The following is a 16814-nucleotide window of genomic DNA, read 5'->3' as shown; positions in this document are numbered from 1 at the left end:
GACCACAGTCACCTGCATCTTCATGTCACCTGAAGGCAGGAAAGTGATGCTCGTTAACGTGCACCGTTAGCGCGCACAGAGACCCTTCAGGTCCAGTCAGGATAAATGAGTTCTGGCGTTTATGGAGCAACAGCGACATCCAGTGACTTCACTACAAAAACAGGCCAATCACATACAATTAATGTCAGTACTGTTTATATATATATCGAGTTATTTTAACTTAAGGTTTAAAAGCAAATTATTAAATTTAATAGCAAAAATGCGTATATATTTATTTGTTATAAATTAGCTTCTGCGCAAATACATATGTTATTTTAACTTATATACTTTAGAGAAGCTGTGACAATGAAGTCAATGCTGTAAATGACTCAGTGACAAACTAGCTCAAGGCCACTTTAGCTGTGTATGATCCAGTTTTGCAGCTTGGTACAGAGCCCGCCACTGTGTTTTTGTAAATCACTTTGCAGTGATGGTACTCAAGTAAAATTTGATGCTATCATTTATTTTAAATTGAGATAGAGCACCGTGAAATCTGACTTTTTTTTTTTTTTTTGGAAAAACGGGTATAGCCCCCTGCTGGGCGTCAGAGGTAGTGCAGGTTTAAGTCTAACTTTGTAACATGGGGCGAATTTGGACATTTTCTAGTTTCAGGTCTTGCTAAATACAGCAGGCCTGTGGTCTGCAACCAGAATGAAAAGAGACAACAACAAATAAACTATAAAACACGACCTGTTTGACCAATGAACCACCAAATAAATTCGTAGTCTTCAGGAATAGTTCTCCAGGCTTCTTGAAGGACATTTAAAGCTCTTCTTGGGACGTTGGTGGTTTTTGTTAATCATCCCATCAAGCTCTAAAACACCACTGGCTGAAATCAACCCATGACAGAGTCTACACCATGTTGAACAGGTTTCACACTGTTGTACTTCTCTTCTGACCTCATCCTTACAAATTTTACTTTTTTTTTGTAAACCAAGAAATGTCAGATTTAGAGTCATCACTCCATAAAACCTGCTGCCACAGGTTTCAGTCCAGTTCTTGTGTAGTTTGGCATAGTCAGCCTTTTTCTCCCAGTTTTTGTTCCTTGGAAGCAAAATGTAAAGAAATGAGGGTTGACTCAAGACTTTAGCACAGCACTGTATACACATATATACATATTTGTGTCAGACCACACCCACTAAAATCCCCAAACCATTTCTTGGTACATCAGTAGTGTGAGTTTCCCAACAGATTATGCTGTATGGAAGCAAACACAGTGCAGTAATGTGATATTCAGACAAATATGAACATGTTTTATTTAATCAAACATCCTGATTCATTTAAATCCAATTATAGTTACCTTCAGCATGTAAACACCTGCAGTTCTAGACTGGCTGACATACCACAGATACTGATATGCTCCCTGAAAACTGATGGTGTGGATTACCAGTGATGACTCATTCACATGTACTGTAAACAGCTATTTCTTCACTCTACATCTAGTGGGTCAGCCAGCCAGCTGTCAGCCAATCAGGACTCCTCCCTCCACTGAACAGAATAAACCCCGAGGAGGCTGCCACTCTGCAAGCACGCTCATGCAAAGCCTTCAAACCGAGCCGAGAAGCATCATGAAAACAATGAGAAGCTTTTTCCTCTGCGCGCTGGCCTTCCTGTCAGCAGCTCATGCTGTGAGGACAATTATTTTTATCTGTTTTTATTTTTTTATTAACTCCAATTTTATGTTAGTCTTCTTTCACGAGGCTTTATTTAACTTTTTAAAATGTTTTCAGGGCCTGCTGGATGAAAGGAGAAGGCGTGAGTTAGCTTTTTTCCCCCACTCCTCCTCTTCCTCGTCTTCGTTCTCCTCGTCCTCTCAGCGTTCAGGTGAGACGCTTTTATTCATCTCCTGAGCATGAAATGTGTAATTTACTTTGGCAGCAAATAAGCAAAGCTGTATTTAGACAGCACACTTCATTCCAGGTGGAAGCACAAAGTGCTGCTCCTATGATTACCTACAATACTGTGCAAAAGTCTTGAGCCACCTGTATTTATTTATATTTTGCCAGCTTGAAAGTCAATATTTGATGTGACTTCTTGTTTTCCTCAGCACAGCCTGAACTGAATTAGCTCTCCAAGCTTAATGTAGGAGATTCAGCGCTTTTGTGTGGCTGTTGGCTGCCGTCTGTTTCATGATCCCACACTGCTTCAGTAATGTTGCATTCTGGGCTCTGTGGGAGGCCAATCCATGACTGTATGACAGGAAGAATGTGAATGTAGGTCAGTGGCTTAAGGGGCTTAACAAACAACAGCAAACATTGTCAGCTACAAAGACTGGACTGAAAACAAATGAAACAGTAGCTTTAAAATAATTAACAAAAGCAATCACTGAGCCTCCCTCCCATCAAAAAAACAAACAAACTAAAATAAATAAAATCACGCAGCAGCAGAAATAAAATGATCATTTGACCCATAAATAGAGTGCTGAAAGGTGAGTCACCTAATGTGAGTCACTGGGTCGTTCCTGTGGTTTGGAGCATACAGCAGCTTCACCTGTACTCACCTGGGAATAACCAGACAGGCTGTTCCAGATTACTTGTGGCTGGTTCACCGCTTACTCACGTATCAGAGAGATAGTGCGTGACCTGGATGTTACTGAGTCAGGTTAGGGTTAGGGTCCAGCCCAGGGTCCAGACTCCCGTTTGCCGTCAGAACTTCCTTCATTTTTGCTGACAAAGATTCAACAAAGCGCTAAAAACATTCCTCAGAGATTTAGTCCGTGTCGACATGATATCATCATGGTGCAAATTTCCTGTTCCACCACATCCCAAATTTTATCTACTCGATCTGAGGATTGTGATATGGCTACTTATCCCCCTGGAGGCACTCGTTATAAGATGGGCACACTGTGGTTATAAAGGGATGGACGTGGTCAGGTAGGCGGTGAAACTGCTGTGATTGGCTGATTAGATATTTCTTCTTTCTTCTAATGAACTGGCCTGTCAGTCTTACTGCTATACCTTGTATTATATGACCTCTTATTTTCCAGCCACATTTCATAATCATAAAATATGCTGTCGATGTGGGTCTCAAAAGTGTCGTCAGCTTTCGTCTTATTTTGTAGGTGAGATTTGTCTCAACGGCGGCACCTCGGTCCCAGCGCTGATTTCTGGTGCACACCTGTTCTGTCGCTGCACTGATGGCTTTGAAGGCACACATTGTGAAACAGGTGAGCAGCTCAACAGCAAACCAAACGTTACTGATAGTTTTCAGATTTTCTAATCGCCCTCACCTGTCATACTGTCACTTCAGTAAAAGCGAGTCACTGCTACGAGGGAGTGGGACTGTACTACAAAGGCACAGCATCTAAAACAGTCAGCGGACAAACATGTTTGCAGTGGGACGAGGAGACCAGGAGGCAGTACCTGCATTTGGACATCAACGCCGGGAAGCACAACTACTGCAGGTCTGAGTTTGGATCTTTGAAGTTTCACATTCCTTTTGCAAAATGTTGGATAGTTGGAAGAAAAAAAATATCAGTGTCTCCCACTAATCAGCTGGGCTCCTTCATATTTTTAAGCGAGTGTAAAAACCACAGCACTTTATCTTCAGCTGTTCTAGCAGTCCGGCTCTTTTAATTCAGGCGTTCATAAACCATAATCTTTAATCGAATAATCTAAACACCAAACATTACAGTTCATGCTACAGATTCCAGTTTTGTGACCAACTAGTCTCAGCAATCAGAGACAGTGCTCATATCAAACCTGTCAGTGTTAGCAGAGACGGTTAGAAAATGTTTTCAGGTCTTTCATGGCCAGATTCCATCATTTATACTCCAACCATTTGCATATGTTCGTCAGGCTGGACTGTTTGTTTACTTGGATGGTTTGTTTTTTATTTTTTTTATTCAGAAATCTTCACTACAGACGTCGTCCGTGGTGTAACGTTTGGAAAAACCTGCAGCTGGTGTGGGAATACTGCGACATGCCGCTTTGCAATTTCAAGCCACGTAAGTGTGTTCTCTGATAGGACTGTTATTAAAGTCAGTGAAGCATTTTTCATTGATGGTGCATCAGTCACTGGAGCAAAAGGAGCCAAATTTATGGGGACCAGGAGGGAGAATAAAAGTCCAAAATCCACCATGGATTCAAAGTATAGGGGTTTTTCCAAATGCAGATGAAAATGTAACTGAATTCTGGAAAATTGGCAAAGAAAAAAAGCTAAATAATCTCTTATTTTGTTTAGAAGGGCATAAATATATTTTCTCAGCAGTTCTTTAAGTCTCACTCTGCTCTGGTGCTGGAGACTTTGAGACTTAGAGTATATAAAAAATCTCCAATGAGAATTTAAAAAATAACCCAGAATTTAAAGGGTTAAATGTTCTGGGAAAATCAAATCTTTAGCATTAAAAAAAACCATTTCTGTCTTATAGTTCCACCTGTGGCTTCACCTGTCCCCACCCAGCCAGAGCATGGTGAGTCCTCACTAACGCCTGTGAATCCCATTCCTCGCTTCTCTCGGCGACACTTTTAAACTTTTTTTCATTTTCCAGTTGCAGAGATGACGACATGTGGCCAGCGCACCAGAAGAAAGCAGCTGAAGATCGTTGGCGGAACAGTTGCCACTGTGGAATCCCACCCGTGGATCGCTGCCATATTTTGGCGCCCTAAATCCAAAGAGAAAGTTTTCCGCTGCGGGGGCAGTCTGATCTCCGCCTGCTGGGTCCTCACAGCTGCCCACTGCTTCCCCGACGGGTAGGAAGTGAGATCATTTACTGGAAATGCAGCAGGTGCTGAGAAATAGCTGTGACTGGACTTGTTTTGTGAATTTGTGTTTCAGAAATAACACCATAGCAGAGCGCTTCACCGTCACCCTGGGGAAAAACGCCCTGAACGAGAGCAACCCGAGCGTGGAGCAAAAATTCAGGGTGGAAAAAATCTTCATCCACGAAGGGTTTGATAATAACGAGGGGAACTTCAACAACGATATTGGTGTGAACACACAAATTAAAACATCTTTTGAAACTAAGTTTTTAATCAAGCAGAGCGTTACTCTAGCCTCACTGCCCACAGTTGCAATGCATCTGCAAGCTGCTTTGCAACCCACTTCCACCCCAGCTGTTGTTCTGTGCGTTTTACTGTCAGGTGCCAAAACAGTCAATCCACCAAATAGAAGTTTCGACAGTTAGAAATAACACTTATCTTTGACTATAATTTAAAATATGGAAAAAATATATATTTATAGCAATACGTGCTGGGGGGGTTTTTCTCAAAAAACTTGAAAAGAATGTTCCGATTTTAGTCTGTTTGCCTCTATCAGTTAATGAAATCTCAACAAAGAGACACTCATCCTTTTTTTAAAAATTGGTTTAGGGGTTAATGTCTTTTTAAAATAATACTTGGCTGCTTAACACCGAGGCTGATACTGCTTCTGATCATTTCCCATTAAAAGGGAGTTCTTCCTCCATACTCTCAGCAAGTGCTGCTCAAAGGGAATCATGTGATCAAGTGTCTCAAATGGTTAAAAGTTTGATTCCTGCCTGAGACATAAATTCCAATTGGGGTTGTGTTAGGAAGAACATCTGGCGTAAAAACTCTGCCAAAATCAAACGTGCAGCACTTTGGTGACCCCTTGTGGCTTTATTTACTTTACTATGGAAACGCTCGGACCCTAAGAAGAATCTTAAACCAGCATCCCACATTAGATGGATTTTAGGATCTAGTTACCTGACAAATTTAGTCATTCTGCAATAAGATTTTAGAATTCTCTTGAATTTCAGAGGCCTTTTTCTTAAAGCTGTAATTCAATCAAAGGTGTGATTGTTGATAATTGTCTTGCAGCTCTGGTGAAGCTGAAGACCAAACTTGGTAAATGTGCTAAGGAGAGCAGCGCTGTGAGGACGGTCTGCCTGCCGCCACCTCAGCAGAGCCTGCAGCCAGGATTCACCTGTGACATTGCCGGATATGGGAAAGAAAGTCACGGTGAGGAGAGTCCTCTGAGCATTGTTCTTACATCTGACAGAAACAAACGTATATCAAGTATGTCTACACTAAAATATTACACCTGTAAGTGAAGCCTGAAGCAAATCGAACATTAACTACTTGCAGATTTATGTGTTCGATCCAATAATAACTTTTGTGCTGTTTCAAGTTGAGCTGATCTGTCCACTGAATGTTTGCACACCGGCTACAAAGTCGGGAATCATTGACACACTCTGAACTTTGTGCTCATTTTTCTTTTGTTATGGGAATATTATTGGAAGCCTTACAAAGACAAGTCACCAGCTATCAGTGTAGCAGAACAAGTGAAGGAAACAGAGGCTTATTTAAAATGCCTAATTTCTGTAACTGCAGCACATAATTATAATTATGTTCACCCTTCAGGGCTTTAACACTCCTCTTCTCTCCAGCTTTGTGGTACAGGTCTCAATACCTAAAAGAGGCTCAGGTGAACCTCCTCGCCGACAACGTGTGCCGAGGGAAGGATTATTACGATAACATGATTACTGATAACATGTTTTGTGCCGCTCGTCCCGACTGGAGTCAGGATGCCTGCGAGGTATTTGCACACGTCTGGTCTCGACTTTGATTCCAGAGGTCGGTTTGTCAGTTTCCTTCAGCGCTGCTTGTCTTTTCTTCCCCCGCAGGGAGACTCAGGAGGCCCTCTGGTGTGCGAAGTCGGAAGCAGGCTCTTCCTGTTTGGAATAATCAGCTGGGGCGACGGCTGCGCCAAAGAGCTGCGTCCCGGTGTTTACACCAGAGTGACCAATTACAACAAATGGATAGAAGCGAAGACTCACCTGGGGTCCATCACCGCTGGAGCCATGTTTCCTCAGAAATGACCTTTAAGGCCCGCCCACATGTAGAGGCATTTGCTGGAGAATATTTCAGGTTGTGGTTATGCATGTAAACCTCATGTTTTGTTTCCACTGGTTGCAGTACAAATTGTTGGTGGTGGTGCTGTTTTTATTGTTCTAGTAGTTGTATAGCAATAATATGTTTATTATTCGTGTGAACAAATCCCAAGACACAACAAAAACTGGCGGTAATTGTAGCCTACGGCCCTATATTTCGGTCTGAGATGTGGGAGTAAGCCACAGTATTAGTACAACATCAAAACATGGAGTCAGAAGACCTGTGAAGCCTTGGACTGAATGCGGTTTTCTAGCCAAGAGATGTTCAGTCAGAAAGAGATCAAACACATTTGTCAAGTGCTGTAGCTGTGGTGTAGCTTTAACACAGCCAGCGTCGGTGTAAATATGTAGCACTCCAGCCAGGTGGCCAGTCAGAGTACTGACACAGAGAGGCAACCATTCACACTCAGAAACCTGTGGGAGTAAGCCACAGTATTAGTATCAACATCAAAGGTCAGAAGACCTGTGAAGCCTTGGACTGACTGCGGCTTTCCGGCCAAGAGATGTTCAGTCAGAAAGAGATAATTTGATACGTAATTTGAATGGTAACATCCATCCATCCATCTTCTTCCGCTTATCCGGGGCTGGGTCGTGGGGGCAGCAGCCCAAGCAGAGAAGTTCAGACCTTCCTCTCACCAGCCACCTCCTCTAGCTTCTCTGGGGGAACACCAAGGCGTTCTCAAGCCAGCCAAGAGATATAATCTCTCCAGCGTGTCCTGGGTCTGCAGACCCCGGGGCCTCCTCCCAGTGGGACATGCCCGGAAAACGCCCAGAGGCGCCCAGGAGGCATTCTTGTCAGATGCCCGAACCACCTCAACTGGCTCCTTTTGATATGGAGGAGCAGCCGCTCTACTCTGAGCCCCTCCAGAATGGCCAGCCACCCTTCGGAGGAAGTCCATTTCCGCCGTTTGTATCAGCGATCTCATTCTTTCGGTCACTACCCACAGCTCGTGGCCATAAGTGAGGGTAGGGACGTAGATCGACCGGTAAATTGAGAGCTTCGCTTTTACACTCAGCTCTCTCTTCACCACAATGGACCAGTACAGCGTCCGCATCGCTGCGAAACATCTTTCTGAAAATTCGGCCATTTACCATGTGGCTTAAACATAATCCAGTGCTAACCTTGGAACGGTCGCCTGGACTGCAATAACTCAAAATCTTACCAAGTATATTTGTCTTATTTCTCATCAAAATTATCTCATTACACTTAAAATAAGACACAATCAGCTACAGAGCAACATTTCAGTAAGATTTCGAGTTAACTCGAAATTTTGAGTAAAGTAAGTCAAAATTTCGAGCTACTTTTCTCAAAATTTCGAGTTAATAAGTTGAAATTTCAAGTTATAGATGCTTTTTTTGTTGTTGTTTTTTTGTGGCAGAAACGGGCTTCCATACACCTGTGACCTGATGGATGTTAGCATTAAACACAAGAGACACTAAAACACATCATGAAAAACATGATTTAAGCCCTACAACAGAATAAAAGAAACAAATATAAGAATTAACCCTTTCACACATAGTGGTCACTACAGTTATAGCTATTCAAAGGCTGTGTTCTTGTATTTGTGTCAGTGTTGATGGTATACTTGCACATAAACCACTACATTGGACACTGATGTGTCACTGCATACCCTGCTACCCACTGGTCATTTAATGTTACTGTAGATGTGTGACGTGTTTCACTGTAATTATTGTTATTATTGTTATTTTTCTTAAGCATTTTTATTCATCTTTTCATGCCTAAAGATGATTAAAAATACTTAAGTAAAAAATCCTGATTGAGGTCGTCTTAATTCATGCATGAAACGGTTAAAAGACAAATTAAACATTAAGCGGTTAAGTTAGCATAACAACACCACACAAGTACACAAGCTAACACCAGTAAGCAGTGTTACTTGCTTCACTTGTCAGTGGTTTTAATGTTGTGGCTGACTGATGTGTCTCATGCAATAGAGTGAATACACACTCTGAGTCTCCTAATATGAAAACATGTTACTGTTTCACAAACACACGAGTAAGCAATGGGCTTCAGACTGAGTTAATGTTAGTATTAAAATGAGAATTCAACAAGTTCATTCTTATCTTAAGAGCCAGTGTTACCAGTGTTTTTGCTGGTTTTATCATCTTCCAGTCAGGTTTACCTTAGCTCAAAGTTAAGCACTTTAGAAATCACTCCTGTGCTTCTGCTAGTAAAGTGTTTTGTGTGGAAACTTTAAATCTGCTGTGTTTAAATGAAATGCTGATGTTTTTAGAAACAGAGTAATGTGTAATGCTGTGTGATGGTTATTGTATCTGTATCTAGTCAGGTCCACACCTACTTATTCACTGGTTTCATTGTAGAAGTTAAGAAATCAAAACTATGTAGTCACACAGATACCGATGACAGACCGGGACACTATTGTTGGTGTGTTGCTCAGGTTCATGAGATCATACCTTGAATAATTTGAACACGGCTCTTCCAGTAGCTGAAACCTGTTAAAATTCAGGAATCTAAAATGCTTCGTTTACACTTGCTGCAGGCTACATCCATGTGTCATACTATATATATTTTGTAATTCAAAGGTCTTCATCTTTGTTCTACACGAGGCTGAAATAAGCAGGTCTGCCCAAACCTGGTTACTGTATCATCTCGAGACATATTTTTGAATTTTTATGGATTCGTCTGCAGATTTTCTTCAGATATTTTCTTCTTTAAATGAAATAAACTTTATTTTACTGTTTTTCTAACATTATTCACTGGATATTATTGAACTTTGGGAATTTCCCTGTTGATGCAAAAACACAACTTTCTGTCTGTCAAACTTTGTTATCTTTAACATTTTCATAGATTTAATCAAAGAAACTGGAACAAATGCTGTGTTTTTCCAACAGACAGATAGTAACAAAGTGCCTAAAGATGCAATTTAAAACTGGTTCTTTGCAGATGGTGAGGGGTTATCAACCAGCGTACTCCTAGTGCTGGTCTGAAGTCTGATAAATGAGGAGCACTGCACCAAGCAGAGCATCGGCATAAAATCTTTACCAAATTAAACATCTGGATTATCAAGAATGGGATTACCTGATCGATCAGGGACCAAGTTAGCAACAACAACTGCTGGCACCAACAGGGTGCCAGTTGGTCAAAGATACAGGTGGAGGAGAGGGGGATGGCATATTTGGAACTAGTGAAAGAACATGCTGGTAGGCTCTTACATACTGTGTGTGCAAGAGCCTACTGTAGGTAGAAGGAAGTAAGGTAGGGAGTATGGCAAGCACGAAGATGCTAAGATTTGTGATCCTGAACTGCTTATCCTGAAGTGGATAAGCAGTTAAGTAAAAGGAGGTCTCAAAATAAAACAGAGCTATGATTCAGGGAATTTCCTGGACGAGCCCCCACTTATCTTACAAGCCTCTTGCATGTAAAAAGCCTAGGAGACACAGTGAGTGTAAGATAAAGTATAGGCAGTACTAACTATAGACTGAGCCTCCGAACAAACCTAACCATGTGTCAAATGAATTTATTTTACAAATTACGGTGGAGTATTTATAATTATACTACATTATTTAACATAAATAGGCAAGAAAAGAAAAAAGGAAAGAAGTTAAGGCCAGGGTCTCCAAGACCAAAATAAGCAACAAATAACCCGACTCTTTAGAGAGTAAAGAAACATATTTCTAGGTTAAAACCAAAAAATACTAAATACAGATAAACTTCCCAGCTGGCCACAAAACAGGAGAAAAATGCGCATAAACAAAAACGGTAGAGAACTCCTCATCTAGCTGCCACTAACAAGTAAAACACTTTACGGACACTTTTTACTGGGGCTATATACAAAGTTACACACAAAGATCTGAATACTGTTCAGCTGTGGCAGTCAGGTGTGAGAAACCTGGAACAGCAGCTCTCTTTCAAAAAGAGGCCAAAGTGTCAGTGAACCTAACCCAGGGGTCCCCAATCCCAGTCCACGAGGGCCGGTGTCCCTGCAGGTTTTAGATATCACCCTGGATCAACACACCTGAATCACATGATTAGTTCATTACCAGGCCTCTGAAGAATGCCAAGACATGTTGAGAAGGTAATTTATCCATTTAAATCAGTTGTGATGGATCAATATAAACATATTTAAAACCTGCAGGGACACCGGCCCTCGTGGATTGGGACTGGGACCCCTGACGTAACCGATTTAAATTTAAATTGAAACACTGGTTTGAATCAGAGCTCCTGTGGTTGGCGTCGTGGTGCAGTGGGAACGATTTTACACCGGATGATCTTCTGCCACCTTTCCTATATGATCTAGCTTTGAACTGGAATGAGAGTACACTGGTGTGTCCCCCCCCTCCAGTGGATGAATTAATGGATATAGTATAAAGTCATTAAAGTTCATAGAATGAGTGTCAGGAACACTGCAAACATGATCAATTATCATTTAAAAAAACTTCTTACTTCAGGACTTTATACACACAGTGACCACAGGATGGTGCTACACACACACACACACACAAATAAGACTGGCAGCAATGCAATTATCATTTATCAGCCTTCCACCTGCCTTCCTGTGTATTATAATCAAATACATAGCTATGTAACCTCCAACTGCATACAGAGAAACTCAATACAAGTCAGCATTAAAACAACTCTTCTAATACATATCGATTATAGGAACGTTAAAAAAAGACTATTAGTACAGATTTCCTATTATAGAACAATAACCATTTATGAAACTTTTTTCTGGTGAAAGCACTACATGTTCATGTGTCACACCTTATCAGTCATTCAAAGAACGCAACATCTGGGGCTCAAGGTGTCTCCTGAAATCTCCAACAGGCTCATTTTTTAGTTTAGCATTCGCTTCCATATAGCAGACCTGCTATAGGCCTCACCTTCGCTATTTGAAGTCACTGAACTGAACCTCACAACTCTGCTTGTGCTGTGTTTTACTGACAGTTCAATAGATCTGTGCTTCTTTCAGATATTTTAGTTCTAGTTTTAATGTTTTTATTAGTTTGTCCTTTAATTAGGTCACACTTGTCTCGGTGCGCTGCAGTGTTAGTTTAAAATAGTTGATAGGTTCTTTTACTATCTTAAATCCAGTAGTCCCACCAGTGGTGACCGCCCCACTGTCTGTCTGTGGTAGAAAACTTAAGAAAAGACATACATGGTAATCGGAGCACTAGGTGCAGTGACTCCCAAGCTAGGCGAGTGACTCCAACAGATCCCAGGAACAACAAAGGAGATCTCTGTCCAGAAGAGCGCAGTCCTAGGTCACTTTGTGCTCCATTTCTATTTGGTTCTCATTGTTTGTCTTATTTGTACTTTTGCATGTTTATGCAGTAATTCTGCTTTTGTATTGTCATTCTGCAATTATTTGTTGGGTCACAGCAATCTGTAATCCCTCTTTGTGTTTTTAGTCATAATATGTCTGAATGTGAACTGCTGGGCTGGTAACTTTTCTGCTTTCTCACTTCCAGTTTTTGCATGTTGGGACAGGCTGCGGATTCAAACATCAAGGACAAACAAATATTTAAACATCCAGACCTTTAAAAAAGGGTGTGTTGAATTCATTTGTGTCCATGAATCATGAAACTGTTGCAAGAATGTTAAATCTCCTGTGAAGAGACAGACTGTGGAAACCCCCCCCAAAGAAAAGCAGAATTTCATGTCAGCTGCAAAGATAGACCGGTTCAGGTGGTTTAAGGATCGTGAGGTTTTGGGTGCAACTCTGCACTCGTTACCAGATTCGCAGGTACATGTGAAGTGATCACATACTGTTTGATTGAAAGCAGAGAGAAAGAGAAAGGCACGCCCACTTAACTGAAGCTCATGTGTTAGGTGTGACAGAGAGGGCGTGACTTTAAACTCATCTCCAAATCGAAGTCCGACCTGTTTTCAGAGGACTCTCTGCCATCCTGTGTGTGTCACCTAACGCGAAGTAAGTGCTCATTTCTGCAGGTGTTTTTGTCAGTTTGTGAAATTAGTGAATACAGATATTTAATAGTGACTTTTTGGCTATATGTAATGTTTCGTGTTTACTTCATCTTCAGTTCATATTCCAGTGTTTATTTCAGCAGGACAGCTAAAACATTTCATGACAGAGCTTTGCTGCACTTTGCACGGCTCACACCTGTTTTTCTTGTAGCCGTTACCAGCAGTCGTCACCATGGCTGAAAATGCAGAGGCCCACTCCACCACTCTTACCACCAATCGCAACTGCACCATGGAAATCACCAACATCACCACCGCCTACTGCCTCGTCAACCCAAAGTAACACAGCCCAAACTATTTCTCTTTTACTCCAGCATAAAGTTTTTGATTTCTTTGCTTATGTAAGAGAGCATTTATTGTTTGCAGTTAAACAAAAAAAAAGACATTTATCTTTTAAAATTTCAATGCCCGTGTGATGCAAAATTATCAAAAGTCAGACAAAAAGACCTGTCTATCACTCTTTAACACAAGTTATTTCTGCCATCCATCATTTGTTACTTTGTATCCTTGTGGTTTCTTGTGTCTGCATTTTAATTGTAACCAATATTTTTTTACTGATGTGTAAAAAATGGCCAGAATGATATTTGCATGTCCTTTGATATTTAAACATTAGTCCTGTTGAGTCTGCAGTTGATGAGCTTGCACCACCTCCAGCAGTGCCAGTGTTAAATGTCTGATGGCATCAACAGTCAGGAGGATATTGCACAGTTGACTGTTTTTACATCGAGGAGCATTAATAAACCTTTGATCGTTTCCTCTGCCCTCCTTCCTTTCAGGGTTCACATGGAAAGTGGCTTCGCCCACAGCCCTCCGCAGCCCACCGTGCGCACCACTAAGACAGAGGTGTGCTCTTTCACCAAGGATGACAACACAGCATCAGGTGCTGCGGGTGTGCTGACCTATGACCTGTTTGACATGCGCAGCCGCCGCTGCGATGGCATTGTGGCCATCATGTTCTCCGTGCCGTTCGACTACAACTTCTACAAGAACTGGCTCGGCGTGGGCGTCCTTGATAAATCGAAAGCTGTCGACAGCAAGTTGTTCAACTACATGTACAACGACAAGAACTGCAGCGACTTTGTCCGCTACGAGGCCAAAGGCTCAGGGCTGGTGTTCAGAGGCAAGACGGTGGATGTGAGGGCATGTATGTCCGATGAGGGCAAAGCTATTGTTAAACTGGAGCTGTATGACAGGATGGGCTAAAGAGTCTGGTTGTATTAGGTGTGAGAATAAAATGTTCGCAAACAAATGTGTCGAGTGTATTTGCTGATATTCCTGAAAACCAAAGTGCAAGTTGTCATCCTTATGGTTTAGAGGTGCTTTAAACAAATAAAAAACAATTCAACTGACTTGTTGTCCTCTGTGTTTCTTTGTTCAATCTAAAAATAAATTGTTGGACATGACTTCAAATGTTTGCATGCAAAAGTGAATAAAAATGTAGCTAATCATTCTCAACCCTTAACCCAGCCTGTGACTTGTCCCACTATTTTCCAGTTATTTACTGAGGAATTTCTTCTAAAGTTAGGGTTTAAGTTCACTGCTGACAACACTTCCTGCTTACTAATGGTACGACGGAACAAAAGAGTATAAAACTGCAAAAAATACTATAAGTATTTTAAAATAATGAGTGTTTTAAAAGAGAGGAAAAGGGAGTTGGGATCATCATTAGTTCTTCCTCAAATTGTAGTCTTTACTTTTATCTTACTATCTAACTTATTATCTCATCCTTAAGACATCGTTTTCACTGTTGTGAGCCATTGTTATGAAGCTAATATAAAAGTTTTCAAATGATATAGTATTGAATAAGTGTCCTAACCTCCCCAAAAGTATTAAGGATGCATGCTTTATTCTAGAGCATCCTAATCTCTAATCTAAATGCTATTTCCCTGTAAAATCATCAGATGTTCATCTCTGACATGCTGCTCCTGTAATCTGCTCTGGACAGTCACACAAATACAGGCCACTAACATTACCCTGCTGTGGTATTTTGTTTGGTCATTGCATGTAATTTTATTGAGTTATTTAATATATCTTTTTAATAAGTTATGTTTAATGTTTAGTGCCTATGGCCACGGTGTATCACATCTTTTCTTATCTTGACAAGGATGAATAACTCTTCCTGTTCTTCCAATGGGATTACACAGTAATATTAGGAGTGCAGGGTCTATTATAAAGTATTATAACCTCTCCTTATTGGAATTTTTTAAGTTTAAAGTTAATTTTCTTGTTGGTTTGGATTGGGGAATAGGTTATTCATCAACCTTTCAACAGACATGTTTCAAACTGTCTAAGCCCTCTGCAGAGACGAAGCATGTTTGTTTCCTCATGCAGACAATGGAAAAACAAAATCACAGACCCAGAAAGAAAAGGTGTAGTGCAGAAAAATCCCACAAACCTCAACAAACCAGTTCGTAGTTTCACAAATTGACAGCAGTGTGAGAACAAAAAGACTACAGTTATCCTGTGCTGTTATTGTTAGCTACACCCTTTGCTTTACACCTCTGCAGACATGCGATGGGAAGCAACATGGGAGGTGGATGCATGCTTATGGGTGGAGACACCTTTGGGTGCAACGCATTCCCCAACGAGACTCATGTAAGAGCTGAACTCAGTGTCTCAAATCTGTCCAAGCACGAGTCAGCTACGTACCAGTGATCCCGACAGGTAAGACGCTTCATTCCTGCTCAGTTATTTGAGGGTTTCAGATGGATTTGCATTTTTATTTCAATTGGTTAAACTCATTCACAGATCTGCAGTTTACACTTCTGTTCTGTCTGTCACAGCCTTTACAAGCCACACCATGAGTGAATCTGCAGAAGCTTTGGCTGCCGCTGTCGAAAGCCGAAGGAACGTCACCATAGAGATCACTAACCTCACCAACAACTACTGCCTGATTGACCCTAAGTATGTCCAAAATAAATACACTTTTGCTCACTTTGTCTGTACAGATTAAAGTTAGAATATGCTTTACGTGCAGCTTGACAAATATCCAGTTAGGAAAATTCATTTTCAAATTTTGCTTCCTGCTTTCATTTTTTCCTCACTTTTGCTGCTGTTAAAAATTAAAGGCTTTTCCTGGAAAGTGGCAGCTGCCGCAGCCCCCCACAACCGACTGTACGTCCACAAAAGACTGAAGTGTGCAACTTCGGCAAGGGCAAAGCCAAAGCCACTGGGGCAGTGGGCGTGCTGACCTACGACCTGTTCAAGAAGGAGCTCAACAGAGCCGATGAGACACTCGCTATAATGTTCTCTGTGCCATATGACTATAACATGTACAAGAACTGGTTTGCCTTGGGAATCTACAAGAAGGGCAAAGAGTGCAATGAGAGCCTGTTCAAAGAGATGTATTACAACAAAGAGCAGGTGGGATTCGTGCGGGTGGAGGCCAAAGGCTCCGACCTCACCTTTGAGGGCGGGAGCCTGGACATCAAGGGTACCATGTCCCCCCTGGGCAGGGCCATCATGAAGGTGGAGATCTGGGACAAGCTCTTCACTCCCCACATGCAGCAATCTTACTGAGTTGTTGATTCATGTTTGTCAGAGTAAACCTGCTTGAAACACCACCGTGTAGCCAATTGTACACCTGTGCTACTGTATTACCTGTAAATGCAATAAATTCTTACTAGTCTGATGTGATAAAACACAAGTGTCAGTGATCATTTGACATGAAATACACACAACGACACACCAGTTGGGTTTAACTTGTGGAGCAGGTGACTGAGTCTGTTACTCATTACTTTGATTGGGGCATGAAGTACAAACAAAACCAGCAGGTTTGGGAAGTAATTCATTACAGTTACTCAAGTACTGTGTTTGAATATAATTTTAAGAGTCAAGCTTTACATTTTTAATCATCTGTGGAATTTTACAACATTTTGATTCAGACAGTGGAAGCTGATTTAGGACACAAACACTGCAGCAATGAAAATCTTTTCTATATTGATTTATTATAGTTACTGTCAT

The 16814-nt window shown here is 41.3% G+C and overlaps 3 protein-coding genes across 3 annotated transcripts; all 3 read left to right on the top strand.

Moving 5' to 3' along the window:
- The first annotated feature begins 1574 nt into the window (after positions 1 to 1574).
- plaub (plasminogen activator, urokinase b) lies at positions 1575 to 6817 on the top strand. Its single transcript, XM_085361072.1, has 11 exons — positions 1575 to 1667; positions 1770 to 1863; positions 3101 to 3205; positions 3289 to 3442; positions 3888 to 3985; positions 4409 to 4450; positions 4529 to 4730; positions 4816 to 4967; positions 5817 to 5957; positions 6386 to 6534; positions 6623 to 6817. The coding sequence occupies exons 1-11, from the start codon at positions 1575 to 1577 to the stop codon at positions 6815 to 6817; spliced, it is 1425 nt and encodes a 474-aa protein (XP_085217198.1).
- Positions 6818 to 13026: 6209 nt separating this feature from the next.
- Positions 13027 to 14054, top strand: LOC146627145 (uncharacterized). Its single transcript, XM_085361071.1, has 2 exons — positions 13027 to 13130; positions 13628 to 14054. The coding sequence occupies exons 1-2, from the start codon at positions 13027 to 13029 to the stop codon at positions 14052 to 14054; spliced, it is 531 nt and encodes a 176-aa protein (XP_085217197.1).
- A 1597-nt stretch (positions 14055 to 15651) lies between these two features.
- LOC146627144 (DELTA-stichotoxin-Hcr4a-like) lies at positions 15652 to 16370 on the top strand. Its single transcript, XM_085361070.1, has 2 exons — positions 15652 to 15755; positions 15920 to 16370. Exons 1-2 carry the CDS (start codon positions 15652 to 15654, stop codon positions 16368 to 16370), a joined length of 555 nt encoding a protein of 184 aa, XP_085217196.1.
- The last annotated feature ends 444 nt before the right edge of the window (positions 16371 to 16814 follow it).

This window comes from Diplotaxodon limnothrissa, linkage group LG8 (assembly GCF_057381915.1).
Source record: "Diplotaxodon limnothrissa isolate DT_005_m linkage group LG8, D_limnothrissa_male_GT1.1, whole genome shotgun sequence".
In the NCBI taxonomy this organism is placed as follows: Eukaryota; Metazoa; Chordata; class Actinopteri; order Cichliformes; family Cichlidae; genus Diplotaxodon; species Diplotaxodon limnothrissa.
This window is presented reverse-complemented; position numbering and strand designations above follow the sequence as displayed.

What these genes read in the sequence shown, in the direction of transcription:
- LOC146627144 (XM_085361070.1), top strand. Translation starts at nt 15,652, where the DNA reads ATGAGTGAATCTGCAGAAGCTTTGGCTGCCGCTGTCGAAAGCCGAAGG. An exon ending in TACTGCCTGATTGACCCTAA is followed by an intron (nt 15,756 to 15,919) that starts GTATGTCCAAAA and finishes TAAAAATTAAAG; the next exon opens with GCTTTTCCTGGAAAGTGGCA.
- LOC146627145 (XM_085361071.1), top strand. Translation starts at nt 13,027, where the DNA reads ATGGCTGAAAATGCAGAGGCCCACTCCACCACTCTTACCACCAATCGC. An exon ending in TACTGCCTCGTCAACCCAAA is followed by an intron (nt 13,131 to 13,627) that starts GTAACACAGCCC and finishes CCTTCCTTTCAG; the next exon opens with GGTTCACATGGAAAGTGGCT.
- plaub (XM_085361072.1), top strand. Translation starts at nt 1,575, where the DNA reads ATGCAAAGCCTTCAAACCGAGCCGAGAAGCATCATGAAAACAATGAGA. An exon ending in CTCGTCCTCTCAGCGTTCAG is followed by an intron (nt 1,864 to 3,100) that starts GTGAGACGCTTT and finishes CTTATTTTGTAG; the next exon opens with GTGAGATTTGTCTCAACGGC. An exon ending in GAACTTCAACAACGATATTG is followed by an intron (nt 4,968 to 5,816) that starts GTGTGAACACAC and finishes ATTGTCTTGCAG; the next exon opens with CTCTGGTGAAGCTGAAGACC.